At 35.9% G+C, this 16,373-nt stretch overlaps 3 protein-coding genes across 9 annotated transcripts in view; all 3 read left to right on the forward strand.

Moving 5' to 3' along the window:
- add2 (adducin 2 (beta)) overlaps positions 1-3,495 on the forward strand; it is a 28,081-nt gene extending 24,586 nt beyond the window's left edge. For 4 of the 7 annotated variants that reach the window (XM_079872045.1, XM_079872049.1, XM_079872050.1 and 1 more), the window contains one exon: positions 2,458-3,495. In XM_079872045.1, the coding sequence (XP_079728171.1) occupies positions 2,458-2,723 (266 nt within the window). In that variant the 3' untranslated portion in view covers positions 2,724-3,495. Of the gene's footprint in view, positions 1-901; positions 971-2,457 lie in introns of all 7 variants that reach the window. The other 3 variants (XM_079872044.1, XM_079872047.1, XM_079872048.1) reach the window with 1 other exon arrangement.
- A 620-nt stretch (positions 3,496-4,115) lies between these two features.
- Positions 4,116-12,186, forward strand: snrnp27 (small nuclear ribonucleoprotein 27 (U4/U6.U5)). The gene is made up of 6 exons (XM_079871020.1): positions 4,116-4,282; positions 5,170-5,290; positions 5,448-5,560; positions 10,989-11,068; positions 11,488-11,552; positions 11,871-12,186. Exons 1-6 carry the CDS (start codon positions 4,240-4,242, stop codon positions 11,923-11,925), a joined length of 477 nt encoding a protein of 158 aa, XP_079727146.1. The 5' UTR covers positions 4,116-4,239; the 3' UTR covers positions 11,926-12,186.
- Positions 12,187-12,759: 573 nt separating this feature from the next.
- Positions 12,760-16,373, forward strand: part of mxd1 (MAX dimerization protein 1) — a 28,419-nt gene continuing 24,805 nt past the window's right edge. Inside the window, exons 1-2 of the mRNA XM_079871022.1 lie at positions 12,760-13,992; positions 14,739-14,838. Coding sequence (XP_079727148.1) covers positions 13,926-13,992; positions 14,739-14,838 — 167 coding nt within the window. The 5' untranslated portion in view covers positions 12,760-13,925. The remainder of the gene's footprint in view (positions 13,993-14,738; positions 14,839-16,373) is intronic.

Genomic DNA, 16,373 nt, shown 5'->3' on the forward strand with positions numbered 1-16,373 from the left:
CAGTCCCACCAAAGCTGAATTTATTTGATCAAAAAACAGTCGAAACTGTAATATTGTGAAATATTATGACAATACAAAACCAACATCATTACTCCAGTCTTCAGTGTCACATGATCCTTCAGAAATCATTCTAATATGCTGATTTGATGCTCAAGAAACGATTATTATTGTTATTTAAATGTTAAAAATAGTTGTGCATCCATCTATCTATCTACAGTATCTATGTAACTATCTATCTATATCCATCTATGTTAACATCTATCTATCTATCTATCTATCTATCTATCTATCTATCTATCGTTCTATCGTTCTATCGTTCTATCTATCGTTCTATCTATCGTTCTATCTATCGTTCTATCTATCTATCGTTCTATTGTTCTATCTATCGTTCTATCTATCTATCCGAGATTAATTGATAAAAAGAACAACATTTATTTAAAATATAAATCTTGTGTAACATTATAAATGTCTTTACTTTTACTTTTCAGTTTGATGGATCCTTGCTGAATAAAAATATTAATTTACTGTATCCCCAAACATTTGAAGGGTACTGCATATATTTTTTTTCTGGCAGTATTTTTTCTGGTACAAAAACGATACACATATAATAATAAAATACAGGCATATATATATATATATTCTTTTTTTATTAATATTGAATTGAAATGACATGCAAGGACTCAAATGGAAAAATGATCTTGTTACCAGACAAGCTACATTATTTTGAAATCAGCTGAGCAATTGTCACACTGCTAAAAAAAAGTTATTAATTTAGCAACAACGCTATTTTTAATAAATGACTCCTCAACACTGGTTATTACTCACTGTACACCTCCTCCTTATCTCCCTCTATTTCTGTTTCCTCTCCTCTTCTTCCCTCTACCCTGATGTTGTGTAAAAGGTATGGAGGAGGTGGTGAATGACACGGGGACTTCCCCGACTACCTCCCCCAAAAAGAGCCCAGTGTCAGGTGAGACCCGGTGGTGCTTCCCCTCACACCTGTGCATGAGAACATGACACTGCCGAAACACCTGCTATGGTCACACATGCTGATCTGTGTGTTGCATCATCACAACCCCTGTTACTACAAGCTAAATAAAAAGTAGTGCTTTTTTCTTCGGTAACACTTTACAAAAAGGTACCATTAATGTTAGTTAATGCATTAATGAGCAATGCATTTGTTACCGTATTTATTCATCTTTGTTTATGTTAGTTAAAAAATAAAACTTTTCATTGTTAGTTCATGTAAGCTGAGGTCCATTAAATATTGTTAACAAAGACAACACTTTTATTTTTAATAATGTATTAGTAAATGTTGAAATTTACTAAATTAACTAAGATTAATAAATGTACTAATGTTAGTTTTTTTCACTATATGCACTCAAGCAGATTAATGCAGATTTATTTTATAATATGGTATCAAAACATATAATGACCTTAAAGGAATAGTTTACCCAAAAATGACTATTCTGTCATGTGCATATATTGCTAACACTTTACAAAAAGGTTTGATTTGTTAACATTAGTTTACTACATTAATTAATGAACTAACAATGAACAATACTTATAAAGCATTTATTAGTTAATGTTAATCTCAGCATTGACTAATTTTTTTAAGATCAAATGTCATACAGTATCTGTTAAAATGAGTTAATGCAATGTGAACTAACATGAATATTTTTATTAACTAACATTAACAAAAGTTTATAAATGCTGTAAACATATATTGTTCATTGTTAGTTAATGCATTAATGCATTAATCCATTGGGAATTGATTGGATGATTGCGGTTTGGTTTTGGTCAACATCGATAATTTACCACTGATTAAAGATCAAAATTAAATAATTTTTTCTTTTAAATAATGTGCATGGATAAATTATTTTTAATAAATTCAGCAATATTCCACAAAAAAACATAAGAATGGTTGATTTTGATTCTGTTGCGACTAACAAATTACCTGACTGTAAAGTGTTACCCATATACTGTTATTTTCCATGAATATTTTTTGAAGAATCTAAAAAATGATACTGACAGAAGTTTCCTTTTTGGGTGAGCGATGCCTTTAACTGTTAGGGTAATGTACAGTAACATGGGATGTCTGTATTCAAGTCTGTGTCAGTGTTTTCATTTCAATTGTCATAATTTTTTATTTTTTATGTGTGACATTTTCAGCTCTGTACTGTAGCCTCCATCTGTCTTCACACCTTGTCTGTCTGTCTCTGTCCCTCTATTATAATTTGTAGGACAGTCGTTTGGTACTGAGATCTTGTCTCACTAGTGAGTATATAGAAAGACATTGCACACAACTTGAACGAGCATGTTGGCCAAAAACTGTAGCTGCTTCTGTGCCATGGGTTAACCCCTTAACAACTGCTTAACTGGTTTTGTTTTGTTTTCTTTATTATTTTTACTGTGCTATTTCTTTTCCATTTTTATTTCAATTGCATTCGCATGCAGATGGGAAAGCCACAGATGCCGTGCAGAACGATAAAGGCGATGAGAAGAAACAGCAGGAGGAGCTAGAAAAACAAATGAAGGCTCTGTCCACCACTGACACTTCCGAAACCACACCCTCGGCCCCGCCCACTGCCCCGCCCAACAAGCTTGCAGGAAACACCCCAGAGGGGTCACCTTCCAAATCTCCTTCAAAGAAAAAAAAGAAGTTCAAGGCCCCCTGTTTCCTAAAGAAAAGCAAGAAACAGAAAGAGAAAGCAGAATCTTGAACTCAGACACGCTCTCAAAGTGTTCTTCACTAATACTTACACGCAAACACATCTTCACATCCACTGTGTATCCATTTACTGATCTTTACATGCCATACGAGTTTCTGATTATGGTTTTGTGACTTGAAACATGTTTTCGGTACACTCTGTCCACGCCGATGCAAATTTCACAATGCTTCACTAATGCACATTGAATATGATCCTTCCCCTTGCTTTAAAATGAATTGCACTTAGTACTTGCATAGAAAAAAAAGAATGTGGCATTGAGTAAGCATTGATTGTTCATGTCTATCGATTCTGATTGTTGCTCATTATCATGTTTATATAATTACATGTGGCATTACTGTTGACTAAAATCTTTTTTTAACCACTATAAACATCCTTCATCTCACTTTGTTATGAATCGCAGGGATAAACTAATTGAAAATGTTTCATTCACTGGAAATCATGATCGCAGTGGCTTGCAAACAATACATGTCAAAAGGCCAAAATAAGCAAGATAATGGCTTGTTGCTGCAAAGAAAATTCAACACTAAATGCATAACTTTATTATTTATACAGTTTTTTTTAATTGTTATTATTTAGTATCTTTATTTTGTATGTATGTGCGCCGGAGACTTCTTTGCAGTTGTAATTATTTTTATGATCAGCCACTGTTATTTAAATGCATTTGTGTGTACATTAGCCGGTTTATAAACTTAATTCCATGTCAATATTAGAATGTAAAATGCTAGGATTGGATGTACCATTCATTAAAGATCACATCCATGTGAAGTTGTTGTAGTCTGTCTTTGGGGTGGATTTCAAAACAATAGCCTGCTTAATTGTGACTGAGAAAATCAAAGGTGACATTTCTTTTCTGGTCATGTTAAAGGGATAGTTCACCCAACATTTTTAATTCTGTCATTATTTACTCACCCATATGTTGTTCCAAACCTGTATGTATGAGTTTCTTCCGTTGAACTAAAAAGAAGATATTTTGAAGAATGTTGGTAATCAGACAGTTGACGGTAGCCATTGACTTCCAAGTTCGAGTCATTATTTTTTCCTACTATGGAAGTCAAGGGCTACCATCAACTGTCTTGATGGCTACCAAAATATCTTCTTTTTAGTTCAACAGAAGAAACTCATACATACAGGTTTGAAGAACAACATGAGGGTGAGCAAATGACAGAATTTGAATTTCTAGGTGAACTAACCCCTTTACTTTAAAGAGGTTGCTTTCAAGTACAAATATGTTGCAACCAGGTCATATTTGATGTTAAGGTATTTCCGAAGTATTTAACTGAAAAACAAATACGTTATGAGTTTCTTTTAATTTGACATTGCAACTACATTCCCTAAAAGGGGCGTAATGTGTGATAGGAACTATTTTCAAGGAACCCTTGAAGGCTTCCGGATTGCTTTTTGTGTCGCACAGTTGATGGCGACCTGCAGACGTTTGATTCTGGAAATTTCTGCAAGTTTGTGAAAGCGCTGTTTGAAAGAAAGGAGTTTGCTTCATATTAATCTAATAATGGTGAGAAGCAGGAGCCGAAGTCCACCACCACCACGACGAGGTTTGAATTAAATTATTGATTTAAATATATAGATGGGTAACTGGGTGACTGGCTACTGGTGTTAACGTCGTCGCATCTGGCGCACCAAAAAAAACACACAGATCAAATTATACTTGTACTTATAATTATACTGATTATTCTTGCTTATCAAGCTCTTTCTACGAGTTGATATCTTTTTACAGCCCAATGTAATACAGGTAACCATTTTACAAGAGAAAGTATTAAACTAGCATTAGCCTATAGCATTTCATTGGTTGCTTAACTGTATCTTTTTAGGTCACATCACATTGATTTTTTTTCTTTTCTTTGAATGTAATTTATTAACATCTTGTTATTACTAACTATAAAGGATTTATTTTGTTCTTAAATGTTTATTTTATTTCACAAACAATGCAAAAAAAATTCTCATAAAAAAGATTAAATTTTAAGATGTCAGTGGCATCTAAAAAGAAATTGTTCACACTGTTATAGCATTACAATCTTTTTATTATAGAAAAAAATAGAATATCACTTTTAATTAGTGTTAATGGGAAAAAAATAGTATTGAACACTAAAATCAGTAGATTATAACATAAAGTATTTTTAATGCAAAAAAATGAAAATAATCTGGGGGGGGTTATCGAGAGAAATTGTATATAATCTCTTTAGTGTGGTTATATGCACATTGGATATTATTTTTTATCATTGTATTTATTCAGTTTTGTTTTTTTAAACACTGGTTGACCTCATCCTAATGCTTAATTATAGTTAAGTTTTTGAAGAACCAGATGAAGGGTACAATGGACTTTAAAGGCTGCTGGTAAATTAAAATATTCAAACATAAAAGTTATTTTATTTATTTTCTTCCAACCTTTTGTTGGTAACGGCTTTGTGGTTTCTCATTCCAGAGAGACGGCGTTCACGCTCGTCTTCACGTGATCGTGAGAGGAGGCGCAGGGAGCGCGAGAGGTCCCGGGACAGAGACAGACGAAGGTCGCGCTCACGCTCCCCTCAAAGGCGCAGATCCAGGTGAGCTTGTGGCATCAGACACTAGCTGTACACACGTTTGATTAGTGAAGAACATAACAGGCCTGTGAATCTAGTTATATAAAAAGTGGAGCTCTGGGCTCAATGTTTAGTTTTTGATAACCCCTCCTCCAGCTGTGTGCCTGTCTTTTTTATGTAGGTCTCCACGGCGACACCGCTCCTCCTCTCTGTCTCCAGTGCGGCAGAAGGACAGACGGGACGATGACAGGAAGGAAGTTAAAGACAAGCCAGCAAAGGTCCATCAGATATCAGGTGGAGCACTTTATTTTTATAAAATGACTGCAGTGAAGTTAGCATCACCCTGATTCCCTTGACACACAAATAATAGGATTTTTCCATTGACTTTTGGATTATTGCAGAAAACAAGCTCTGTGACCAACAAAAGTTTATTCTTACACCTTTAGCCACTCGTTAGAAACCACCTTTTTCAAGATGTAAAAGCTTTAAAGGTGAACTAAGTAACTTTTTTACCTTAACTGAACAGCTTCAAAGTCATTGGAATAGTTATATGACTTTTTTCGGGTTGAATGGTGGTCGTCTCGCACCCTCCAAGTGCCTGTGAGCCCGAAAAACCACCCTTGCAACTTTGGGCTGGCGGGCCTCATCGTCAGGAAGTATCGCGTGATATCAGGTCTCGCGATGTAACGAATTGCTTTACGGCAAAAAAATCTGCTATATTCTGTCATTATTGCGCTGTTCGAACCCGAATGAAGACGTTTTAAAGAATGTCCCATCTGCTTTGATGTCATTGATCTATATTCTCTAGTATCTGAGAGTCGCCAACGAGTTTTTCGACAGTGTTGTCAAATATCTGTTCCGAAGCTTTAGGGGGAGCTCTATGGAGAAACCTGCGAGCAAAAAGCGAGAATACATCGAAGAAATTCCCGAAACTGCATAGCCCTGCTTTAAAGGGTTAGTTCACCCAAAAATGAAAATTCTGTCATTAATTACTCGCCCTCATGTCGTTCCAAACCCGTAAGACTTTCGTTCATCTTCAAATTAAGATCTTTTTGATGAAATCTCAGAGCTTTCTGTCCCTTCGTTGAAAGCTACGCAAAAGCTTAAAAAGTTCATAAAGAGATTGTTAAACTAATCTATATGAATTGAGCAGTTTAGTCCAAATTTTCTGAAGAGACTCACTTTATATGACAAACAGATTTAATTTAGGCTTTTATTCACATATAAACATTCATCAACTCACACATCAGTTGTGGTAGACGGAAGTTCAAGCATGTTGAGCTTCTGTTTATCTTCGCTGATCAATGTTTAAATGAGAATAAAAGCCTAAATTAAATTTTATGAAATTAAAATATCTTAAGCTTGTGTTCACCACAGACCTTATTTCTGGTATTTATCCAAAAACCCATTAACTTCAGAATGATGGAACCGAAAGTGCTAAAATGTAAACTCGTTTCTGGGTTTTAGCCTACAAAAATACTTTCTGTTATGATAGTCATTGTGTCAGATAATGAATTCTTGTGTCGTGGACAAGAACATGCCAGACTACAACATTCCCAACTAATCATCGCTTGCTGTCCTTAACTACCTCCTTGATGTCATCGAGAAGGCGGAACTAGTGACTAGAAACGAGTAGGGCTGGGTTTCGACACAAATTTCACAATTCGATTCGATTTCGATTCAATATTGATTATTTTGGATATCTGGTACAATACATGGCTTATCTCTTAACTAATGCTGTAAACTATGGGAGTAGTTACAAACACTTAAATTACAGTTTTATTTATTTTTATAATAATAAAGTTATATAAAATCTAAACATTTAAATGGTGGCTGTCATAAAAACCTGCCAGATTTATTCAAACATGCATTAAAAATTGAAGAACATTAAAAATTATAATGAAAATGTAATATGGTGCATATATTTAGCAAAATGCTCCTCTCTAGAGTTAATTTTTCTAGCTGGCTAACGAGTTTATGGTCACTGGATATGGTTTTTCTGAGGTAAATGTGACGTTACATGACTTTGTATACAAGCTGATTTACTGACGTCTTTCCACGGTTGAAACACTGAGCGATTCCATGTCACATGATACGGATTTCGATAAGTTGTACTCTACCTTTTAACACACTTTCAGATTCTCATTCATGTTTATTTTGCGCGGTAACTGGTATTATTAAGGCGGAAGAGAAGATCATGTGCTTCTCTTGAGCTGCGTCAGAGCGATCTCACGCCACAGTGACAAAACGGTATTTATGTTTTTGAATTTTGTAAGAAAATGGACGTAATTTGAAATCTGAGACTTTGTTTCATATCAATAGTAACAAAGCACAAAGATTATTGCTATTTATAGGATGGGATGCGCGCTACATGTTACATTCATTCATCAACTGAAAACAGGATGACTAATCGATTCTTGGGATTTAAGAATCGATATCGGTTCGTAAAAATGAGAATCGATTAAAATCGAGAAATCTATTTTTTTACCCAGCCCTAGAAACGAGTGTAAACAAACAACGGCTGCGGAATCGCCGTGTTTGTGTACTGGCTGTGTACGGAAGAGCTTCTCTGCTCCTATTGGTCAATGTCACAGATGTGACAGAACTCGTCATGAAACATGCTTATTTTTTTTTTCACTATAAGACACTATACGAGAGAATAGCAGTCAATTCTTGCATCCTCTGCACCCATTGTAGTTTACAAATCACCACAACAACCTGTGTCAAATAAATTGTGCCACAATCCGGCTGATATCGTGTAGTCTGAAACCGGCATTATCTGCGTCTTTGGATTTTCCCAATTAGAAATTTTTAAACAGTCAAAGCAAAACTTTAGCTTTTTTTCAGGAAGGTGAGAAAATAATTTAAAGTCAATGACCCATCAATATTCACTGTTTGCTTTATTAATAAAGTTCAAATATAAAATTTGTCACATACATGTTGTGCATAGGCAGTGAAACGTATTTTCCCCCCTCAGGTCAGCTACACATTCCCGGTATTGTGCTTGATTCATCAGTTCACGTTATTCCAAAGAAAAAGAAGTCTTTCATAATCATTCATCAAATGTTACAACTTGCTTTGCCTCGGAAATAACTGAGCCACTTAAACCATGCGAAAAAATTTGAATAATGTGTATCAACAAATATTTCCAATAGTTCAACCACAGTAATTTAGTTCCCAATAATGTAATAAGTTATGGCAGTAATAGCGAATAACCAAGGCTGCAAAAAAAAAATACAGTAAAAATGGTAATATTGTAAAATAATATTACAATTTAAAATAGCCAGTTTCTATTTGAATATATTTTAAAATGTAATTTATTCCTGCTTTTGATGCAAAGCTGAATTTTCAGCATCATTATTCCAGTCTTCAGTGTCACATGATCCTTCAGAAAACATTCTAATATGCTGATTTTCTGCTTAAGAAACATTTCTTCTCAACAATATTGAAGCCAGTTGTGCTGCTTAATATTTATTTTGTGGAAACTGTGATGCATTATTCTTCAGTGAATAGAAAGTTCAAAAGAACAGCATTAATTAAAGCAACACTATGTAACATTTTTTACCTTAAAATAATGTTTCCAAAATCGTTTAAGTGGTTCATCAAGTCGTAACAGGGTGAAAGGCTCTTATGCCTCCACTTTGCGGTCCTTAATCTGCTATAACCACACTATGTAAGATTGCCAATCGGGTTGCGTTTCTGTAGTTGTAATGAGACACAAGAAAACTACAAATTTGACTAGCTTTACGGTAGGGCTGGTCCGAATACCATTTTTTGAGCTTCGAAGCTTCGGTAGTAATGAACATCGAATATTCGAAGCTTCGGAGAGAGGGGGCTGAACATATTCTTCTCTCTAATAAAGGCAGGAATCTCTGTGTCTGTCTGTCTGTTTGCATTATTATTACTTCGTGAACCGTTCATCCAATCGACTTCACACGGGAGTGCAGTGTCGCATTTGGTGCAATATAGATGGACACGCCAGACGCGACACGTTCAGAATTAAAACTTTTCGTAAACTACAGAACAGCGCGAGCGGGAAGCGGCGCACCTCACGCGGGCAGGGCTTATGCTCCGAGAACGGACACTGCACTAGTGATATAAAACGCACACACACAGGTCTGTTAAATTAAGCAATACTTTTAAGGTAGTCTAATATTTTTCTGACTAACAAATTACTGACACAGTAAAGGGTAGATTTAAATTTTAATTTAAAAAAAACGAAATTTAAATAAAGAAAAACGAAATTTAAATAAAGAAAAACGAAATTAAGTTAAAATTAAAAACGAGATTAATTTAGATTGATAATAACGGGTAAAAAGGCTAATACATTTTGTTTCTATTATTCTATTTTCCACAATGTCAAAGCAACGCAGCTTAACCCAAAACACAAGCTCAGGCATGCACTTCGGTCCATAGGCTACAAACTCCGCTGTTCTGCGCTCCAGCCAGAGAACACTCTCCATTGCTGGAACACTATAGGCGTCGGTTCTATTTCTAGCATGCACGCGTTTTCCGCGTGGCTCGAGCCGCGCCTGAGACGCGTGTCTCACTCAGGCAGTGTGCAAACTCCAACCTGTTAACATTGGAGCAAAGTAGGGCTGGACCCGAATATTCGAATAATCGTTCGGTGGGTTGGTATTCGATTTGAAAATTTGACATTCGAATATTCATTTTTGTTGTTTTGTTTTTTCACACCTGGGATCCCCCACGAAACGGTTCTCATTCGCGCTTGAATGAGAACCTTTTGAACTTTTTAACCTTTTGTTCTTTTGAACTTTCTATTCACTGAAGAATAATGCATCACAGTTTCCACAAAAAAAAATTAAGCAGCACAACTGGCTTCAATATTGTTGAGAAGAAATGTTTCTTAAGCAGAAAATCAGCATATTAGAATGTTTTCTGAAGGATCATGTGACACTGAAGACTGGAGTAATGATGCTGAAAATTCAGCTTTGCATCAAAAGCAGGAATAAATTGCATTTTAAAATATATTCAAAAAATTCAAGCGCGAATGAGAACCGTTTCGTGGGGGATCCCAGGTGTGAAAAAACAAAACAACAAAAAAAATGAATATTCGAATGTCAAATTTTCAAATCGAATACCAACCCACCGAACGATTATTCGAATATTCGGGTCCAGCCCTACTTTACGGCAAGCGTTACAATAGTCATTATTTTGTTTTTCTTCGTTTCTGATGTCACAATACATCATACTTTCATAAAATCATGCATCATACTCTACCTTGTCTGTGGACATCGTTCATTCCAAAGCCGGTGCTGGATAAACAGTGGGCGTGCGTGCGACAGTAGGGCTAAATGATTTACGACAGCGGTAATGGACAATTCCGCTTCCAACCTGTAGGGGGACCGCAGAGGAAAAGCTCCATACTGTTGCTTTAAAATAGAAACTGTTTTTACCTTAATAAATGCCTATACTGTCACTTTTGATCAGTTTAATGTGTCCTTGCTGAATAAAAAACTAGCTGAATCCAGACTGAATGATAGTGTTCATTCTTTAAGATGCTCTCATGTTTGAACATGACCTTCAGCCTACACTTCTCAGTCAAAAACCCTCCTCAAAAGGGTCAAAATACAGAAGTAAAATGGGTTTTGATCTTGAATATATTTTCATTCTGATATCATGATGCTGAGAACAAACTTTGAATGTACCCAGGCATGGCACTTATAAGTTGATGTCCTTTCTCGTCTGATTGCTCGTACAGCTGAGGACATGCAGGGAAAGACTGAAGAGGAAATAGAGATGATGAAACTGATGGGCTTTGGATCCTTTGACAGCACAAAGGTGAGGTCACTTTCTTTACTGCTAAATCATGTTAGAAATCATCCTACAAGAACGACCAAACGAGATGTTCTTTGCACTTTGTAATAAGTATTTTCTATTGTTGTCAATCACATAGAGTTTAGTATGCATTGGCCACTGTATTGGCCTTTGGTCATCATGGGCAAAAGTACATACTGTTCCACAAAGCTGTTTTTAAATGGCAAAGCTGATCATCTCAATAACCACAAGATGGCACAGCTAGACAGAGTGCATGCTAAAAATATTCCTGTTGAAAACCAAATTAACTTGAAAATAAAATCTTAAATATTCTGTGCTGTAATATTCTTCCCTATTTTTTATTTTATTTTATTAATGCAGAGTTATTTTTACATCATTTAAAAATTTATGTATGGTGTATGATTGTCATTTTTAATCAACAGGGCAAAAAGAAGGAAGGAAATGTTGCTTCGTTTGCAATTAACGTGTCACAGAAGAGAAAATACAGGTCTGTGTATTTACAGTATTTGTTTTCTGAGATTAAATAGTTAATCTGCCTGAACCCCAGATCCTCCACTTGATGATGTGAGTTCTGTGATTTGTAATTCCTGGCTATATTTTGTAATTTTATCCTTTTTTATATGTATAAACGGCATTTGATTTAAGAAAATTAACTTAAGTTAATATCCCAGCAACAGCACCGTATTTGGCCAATCACCTCTGCAGGTACTGCACAACTAAATGACAAACGTTCTCATTGGTGGGCAGTGATGTAATGTTTTGGTGCAGGAAGGCGATCAATGATGTAATCATATTTCTCTTGCAGGCAATACATGAACAGGAAAGGTGGTTTTAACAGACCCTTGGATTTCATTGCTTGATGGAGTCGTCAGGAACCATGTTTTAACGACTTTGTCTTTTTGATGAAATGTATATTTCTTTTTCTTCCCTGAGTTTATGTAAATATGTGTTCCAGCGGTTTTTCCATATGTTTTGTTTTTCAGTCGATAGCTGTGATGTAAATGTAGTTTAGTTTGTAGTAGCTAATTTTAAAAAGGATTTTGATATTGTGGATACATTTCCTTGAATATCTTATTTAGCAAAAACATTGCAGAACTAAATAAAGGCGAATACTTGATGAATGATTTTGTCCATTATTTTGTTATTGTGCAATTTTAGCGTAATTGTTTATTGAAAAATATATGACAATCAAATTGGCTATCACATATTTTTATGGTGTTTAATTGGTCTAAAAACAGCCAAAGAAATAAAATAATGGCATTGCTATATGTTTAAAACGTACAAATCATGTGAAGTCATTTTAACTATCAGCATGTACAATGGAGGTGTGTCTGTTATGAGTTCCGGAACATTTTAAAGGCGTCCAATCACAGGCGACAGTGCTGTGACTGTCCAGCCAATCATAGCATAACAACAGTACACAATTTGCATAATCCATTTTGGCTCAGGAGCAAATGCCAGAATACTACGGCACAGGTTGTACCTTCGCTCCAAAATGGCGCTACAGTGATGCTTAGTTGCACCATTATCTTGCGGAATCGCATTACAGCAGTCATATATTCACGCTTTATAATGCACCTCAGCCATTGGCCCTCTCTAGACACGAGCATTTAGATTGACAGCAAACGCATCCAATGAGATGATCGCTTCCTGTATCGTCCATCCAATAGTATCACTTGTTCTCCAGAACCGCTGACAGGCATACACAGTAACATGACAGCAGCTAGCAAACATCTCATCTGCCTGGCTCAACGACGTTATGGTTTCGCTAGCTGTGTGTTTTTGTCCTATTTTTGATTAATTTTCCTCAGTTGCACACAGCCACAGCTTAGCATGTGCAACTAGAGCTGTTTAATAAGTAGCCAGATCGTCTGTCACGCTTGAAATATCGAAACCAGCGATTGTTTGGACTTTTCGAGGCCGTGTATTTTATTTTAAAGCCTCTTTTCAGCACATTTCTTTTTCAACGATCAATCAAGATTTTTTCCTTTTTTATTATACAACATAATATTGCCTACCACCTCGCTGGACAGACATATCAAAATTGTCTTCTTTTTTTTAACAACAACAACAAGGAATTGGGGTTGAACGCTGTTTGTTTTCCAACCAGCACCAAAGCTCAACGATTATTTACAAAAAATAATATCACCAGCTGCGCAAATACACTTTTTTTTTTGTGTGTCAGTTTATACAATCTGGCAACCAGTGCCCTCACCGAGCTGTCAGTCCAGTATTTTTTGCCAATTTTTTCCAGACTCAGCGATGGTCTCTAGTTAGCAGCGTTTGCTGTCAGTATCAGAGCCTAAAAATTGACCAAGTGCAGAACTAAAGCTCTTATCTTTTTGACAGCTCATCTATAAAAGTCTTTAGACCTTCCTGAGTGTCACCACTTACATGCTTTCAGGAAGAGTTGCCAGATTTTGCAAACCTGGAAGGTTTTTTGTTGTTGTTGTTGTTGTTGTTGTTCGTGTCGTGTTCTCACAGTTTTAACATTTAATGTCCAATGTCTCGTTTAATATGAACAGGACTAGTTAATTTAGTTATTTTTTGGCAGCTGAGGGGCATTTTTATTCGTTTTTTATCATCCAGCTATTCGGAAACCAGCGTGTTTATTTGTGTTAGATTTTTCTTTCTCTTCATTTTTTTTCGCACATTATATCAACAAGCCCCATATCTAAACATTTCCCTCGCTGCCTTGTACACAAATATTTTGTAAATTCGTCTGACTGGATTTCTTTTTTACTCTAAACGCTGGAGGAAGAAGAACCGTGAAGCAACGAAAGGCTGCAGCTTGTTTTGTTTTTTTCCTCGTTTATTTCTGACCCGGATTGTCGTTTTTTATCGTTGTTTATTGCTTAAAATGACGGCTATTGAGAAACTGCAGATGTTGATCGAAGCAGCTGAATACCTTGATCGAAGAGAAAGAGGTAAAGTGACGTAATACTATATCTATCTATCAATCTATCTATCTATATATATATATGCATGTATATATGCATATATATGCATGCATGCACGCATACATACACATATATAATGATATTTTGGCATGCAAATGAATCCTGACACTGTTGCTAAGGTGCTTGTTTGCTAAATAGAGAAAAATGGTGTTTCGACCTATTTATTAGAAGTGAATGCATGATATGCAGACGGGTTTTTTCCGTTGTTATGATATTTGGGGAAGATCAAGACATCGAGAAGTGTCCACTTCAGCTGTCTGAGACTGTGTGCTGGTCAGTCACCATACACTTGTCTTTCACAGGGGACACTAATGTGTTGTTAACACTCTCTAGGGATAAAACCTAAGCGTATATGGCATATTTATATATTTTTAATGGTGCTTGATGACATATTTGTGTGCATATGTGGAAGTGAAATGCATTTTTCAAGCACTGCTGGTGGTTTACAGTGGAGGATTTCCTGTGCATCCCCCTTCCCCCCTATCTGTTGTGGTTCGGCTGGCTACTGGGTTTACTCCAGTTCAGATGACATCATTGACCCAAAAGCAATACATTTGTCTAGAAATGGTCCCATTGTGTTTTATATAATATCCACTTTTCTCCTAGGAAAAAAAAAAAAAATTCAATATTTGTAATCAATCACTTTGATTTTCAGGTAGTCAATGTGCTTTGTGGTCTAATGAGCTTCTAAATGTCTCTGTTTGAATTTGCAGAAGCGGAGCACGGCTATGCCTCCATGTTACCCTTCACCAGCAACAAAGAGAGGGATGGCTTGAAACGAAAAATCAAAAGCAAGAAAAATTGCAGCAGCAGGTACTTCCACCTAGTTTCTACGAAAACAAATATGATTTCATTAGCATCATGACGGATCTATTAGTGTGCACTGTATGTACAGTGTGTGTTTTTCTCCCTCCGGATCCCAACGTGAACATGATTCACACACATCATTCGCGAGTGATTTCTAAATTAGACATGCACATATCTGCGTGACACAAACACACCCACTGATTCATCTCCGTGCAGATGCAGTCAGAACACGCCGTCCCACGTTCAACATGGAGAGAGACGTACACTCACATGCTGCTCGATTCTTTCCCTGTGACTCTCACCACCCACGTCACACAGTCACAATTTACTCACTCACTACTCAACGCCTCAGATTTCATCAGCATCATCCGATTAGTGGGCCTGGAACTGTCCATCGCCTGTCAGTGGGTGAAATCAGTTGCCTTAAATTGTTTTCAAAGTAGAGCTGATTACTATTTTGGTTAATGTAAATTTCTTGTTTACCACCTATTATCAGGCAATGCTGTTTTTATGTTTACATCAGTACTAGTGAACCATTCTTCAAACTCATGATTGTTTTGTTATGTTCGTTAGTATTGAATTTGGCAGTAATTGCTCATATCAGCATGAGGTTAAACTAAAATTACATTTAAAAAGTCATTAAAAGACAGACCAATAGCAGACATGGTCACAATGAATGCTTTGAAGTCAGCATGAAATGAAATTCACCCCATTTTCTGAATCTGATCAGACAGAACTGTTCATGACAGAACCTGATCATGTTTAATCAAAATGTCATAACTGGAGCTTCTCTCTGGCGACTCTCTTAGTCCACTTAAACCCCACAGGCTTGCCTTCATTTTCCTCCACATTTGAGTGCAACGCCCACATCTCAAAGTCCAATCAACTGATAATCTGAAAAAAAAAAGACCTGTCACTACTTCCATTTCATTGGAGAAACTTGTAAGGAGAGCATCATCAGTATTTCAGATTTATGCCTACTTTAACTCTATTCTCATTATGATGTGAGACGTGTATCTTAAACTCCACGGTCTAGAACATGTTCCGTTACACTATGTTCTAAACTGGTGCAACTTGATAAGGTGACAAGCGATAAATCTTTCATATCAATGCAGGTTTTTGATCTAAGCAGCTGCAATCATGACACGAGCTTTTGTTTGGTTTCTATAGAGTGCATTCGTTTTTGGTGGCCTTGTTTCTGGTAGTATTTTCCCCATAGTGATTTAGAAAAAAGCTTTTGTTATAAGCCATGAACCAAACCAACCAACTACAAGCTGAATCACATCATTGCAAAGTTTGAACTTGAAGCAAAAAATGTATCTAAAAATCAGACAATAACTAAAAGACTGTGTACTTAACAGATTGAAAGAACTACAATCCCATTAAGCATTGCAAATGAAATAATAGAATTAAAAACAATGGCGAAATGTAAATGTATTGATTTAAAGAAGTTGAAAATTTAAATAATATATAAAAACAATGCATTTTTATTGCAAAATATTCGTATACATATGATGTATATTAATATATGGTGCTCAAGA

The sequence above is a fragment of the Squalius cephalus genome (assembly GCF_949319135.1).
Source record: "Squalius cephalus genome assembly, chromosome: 5".
Taxonomy (NCBI): domain Eukaryota; kingdom Metazoa; phylum Chordata; class Actinopteri; order Cypriniformes; family Leuciscidae; genus Squalius; species Squalius cephalus.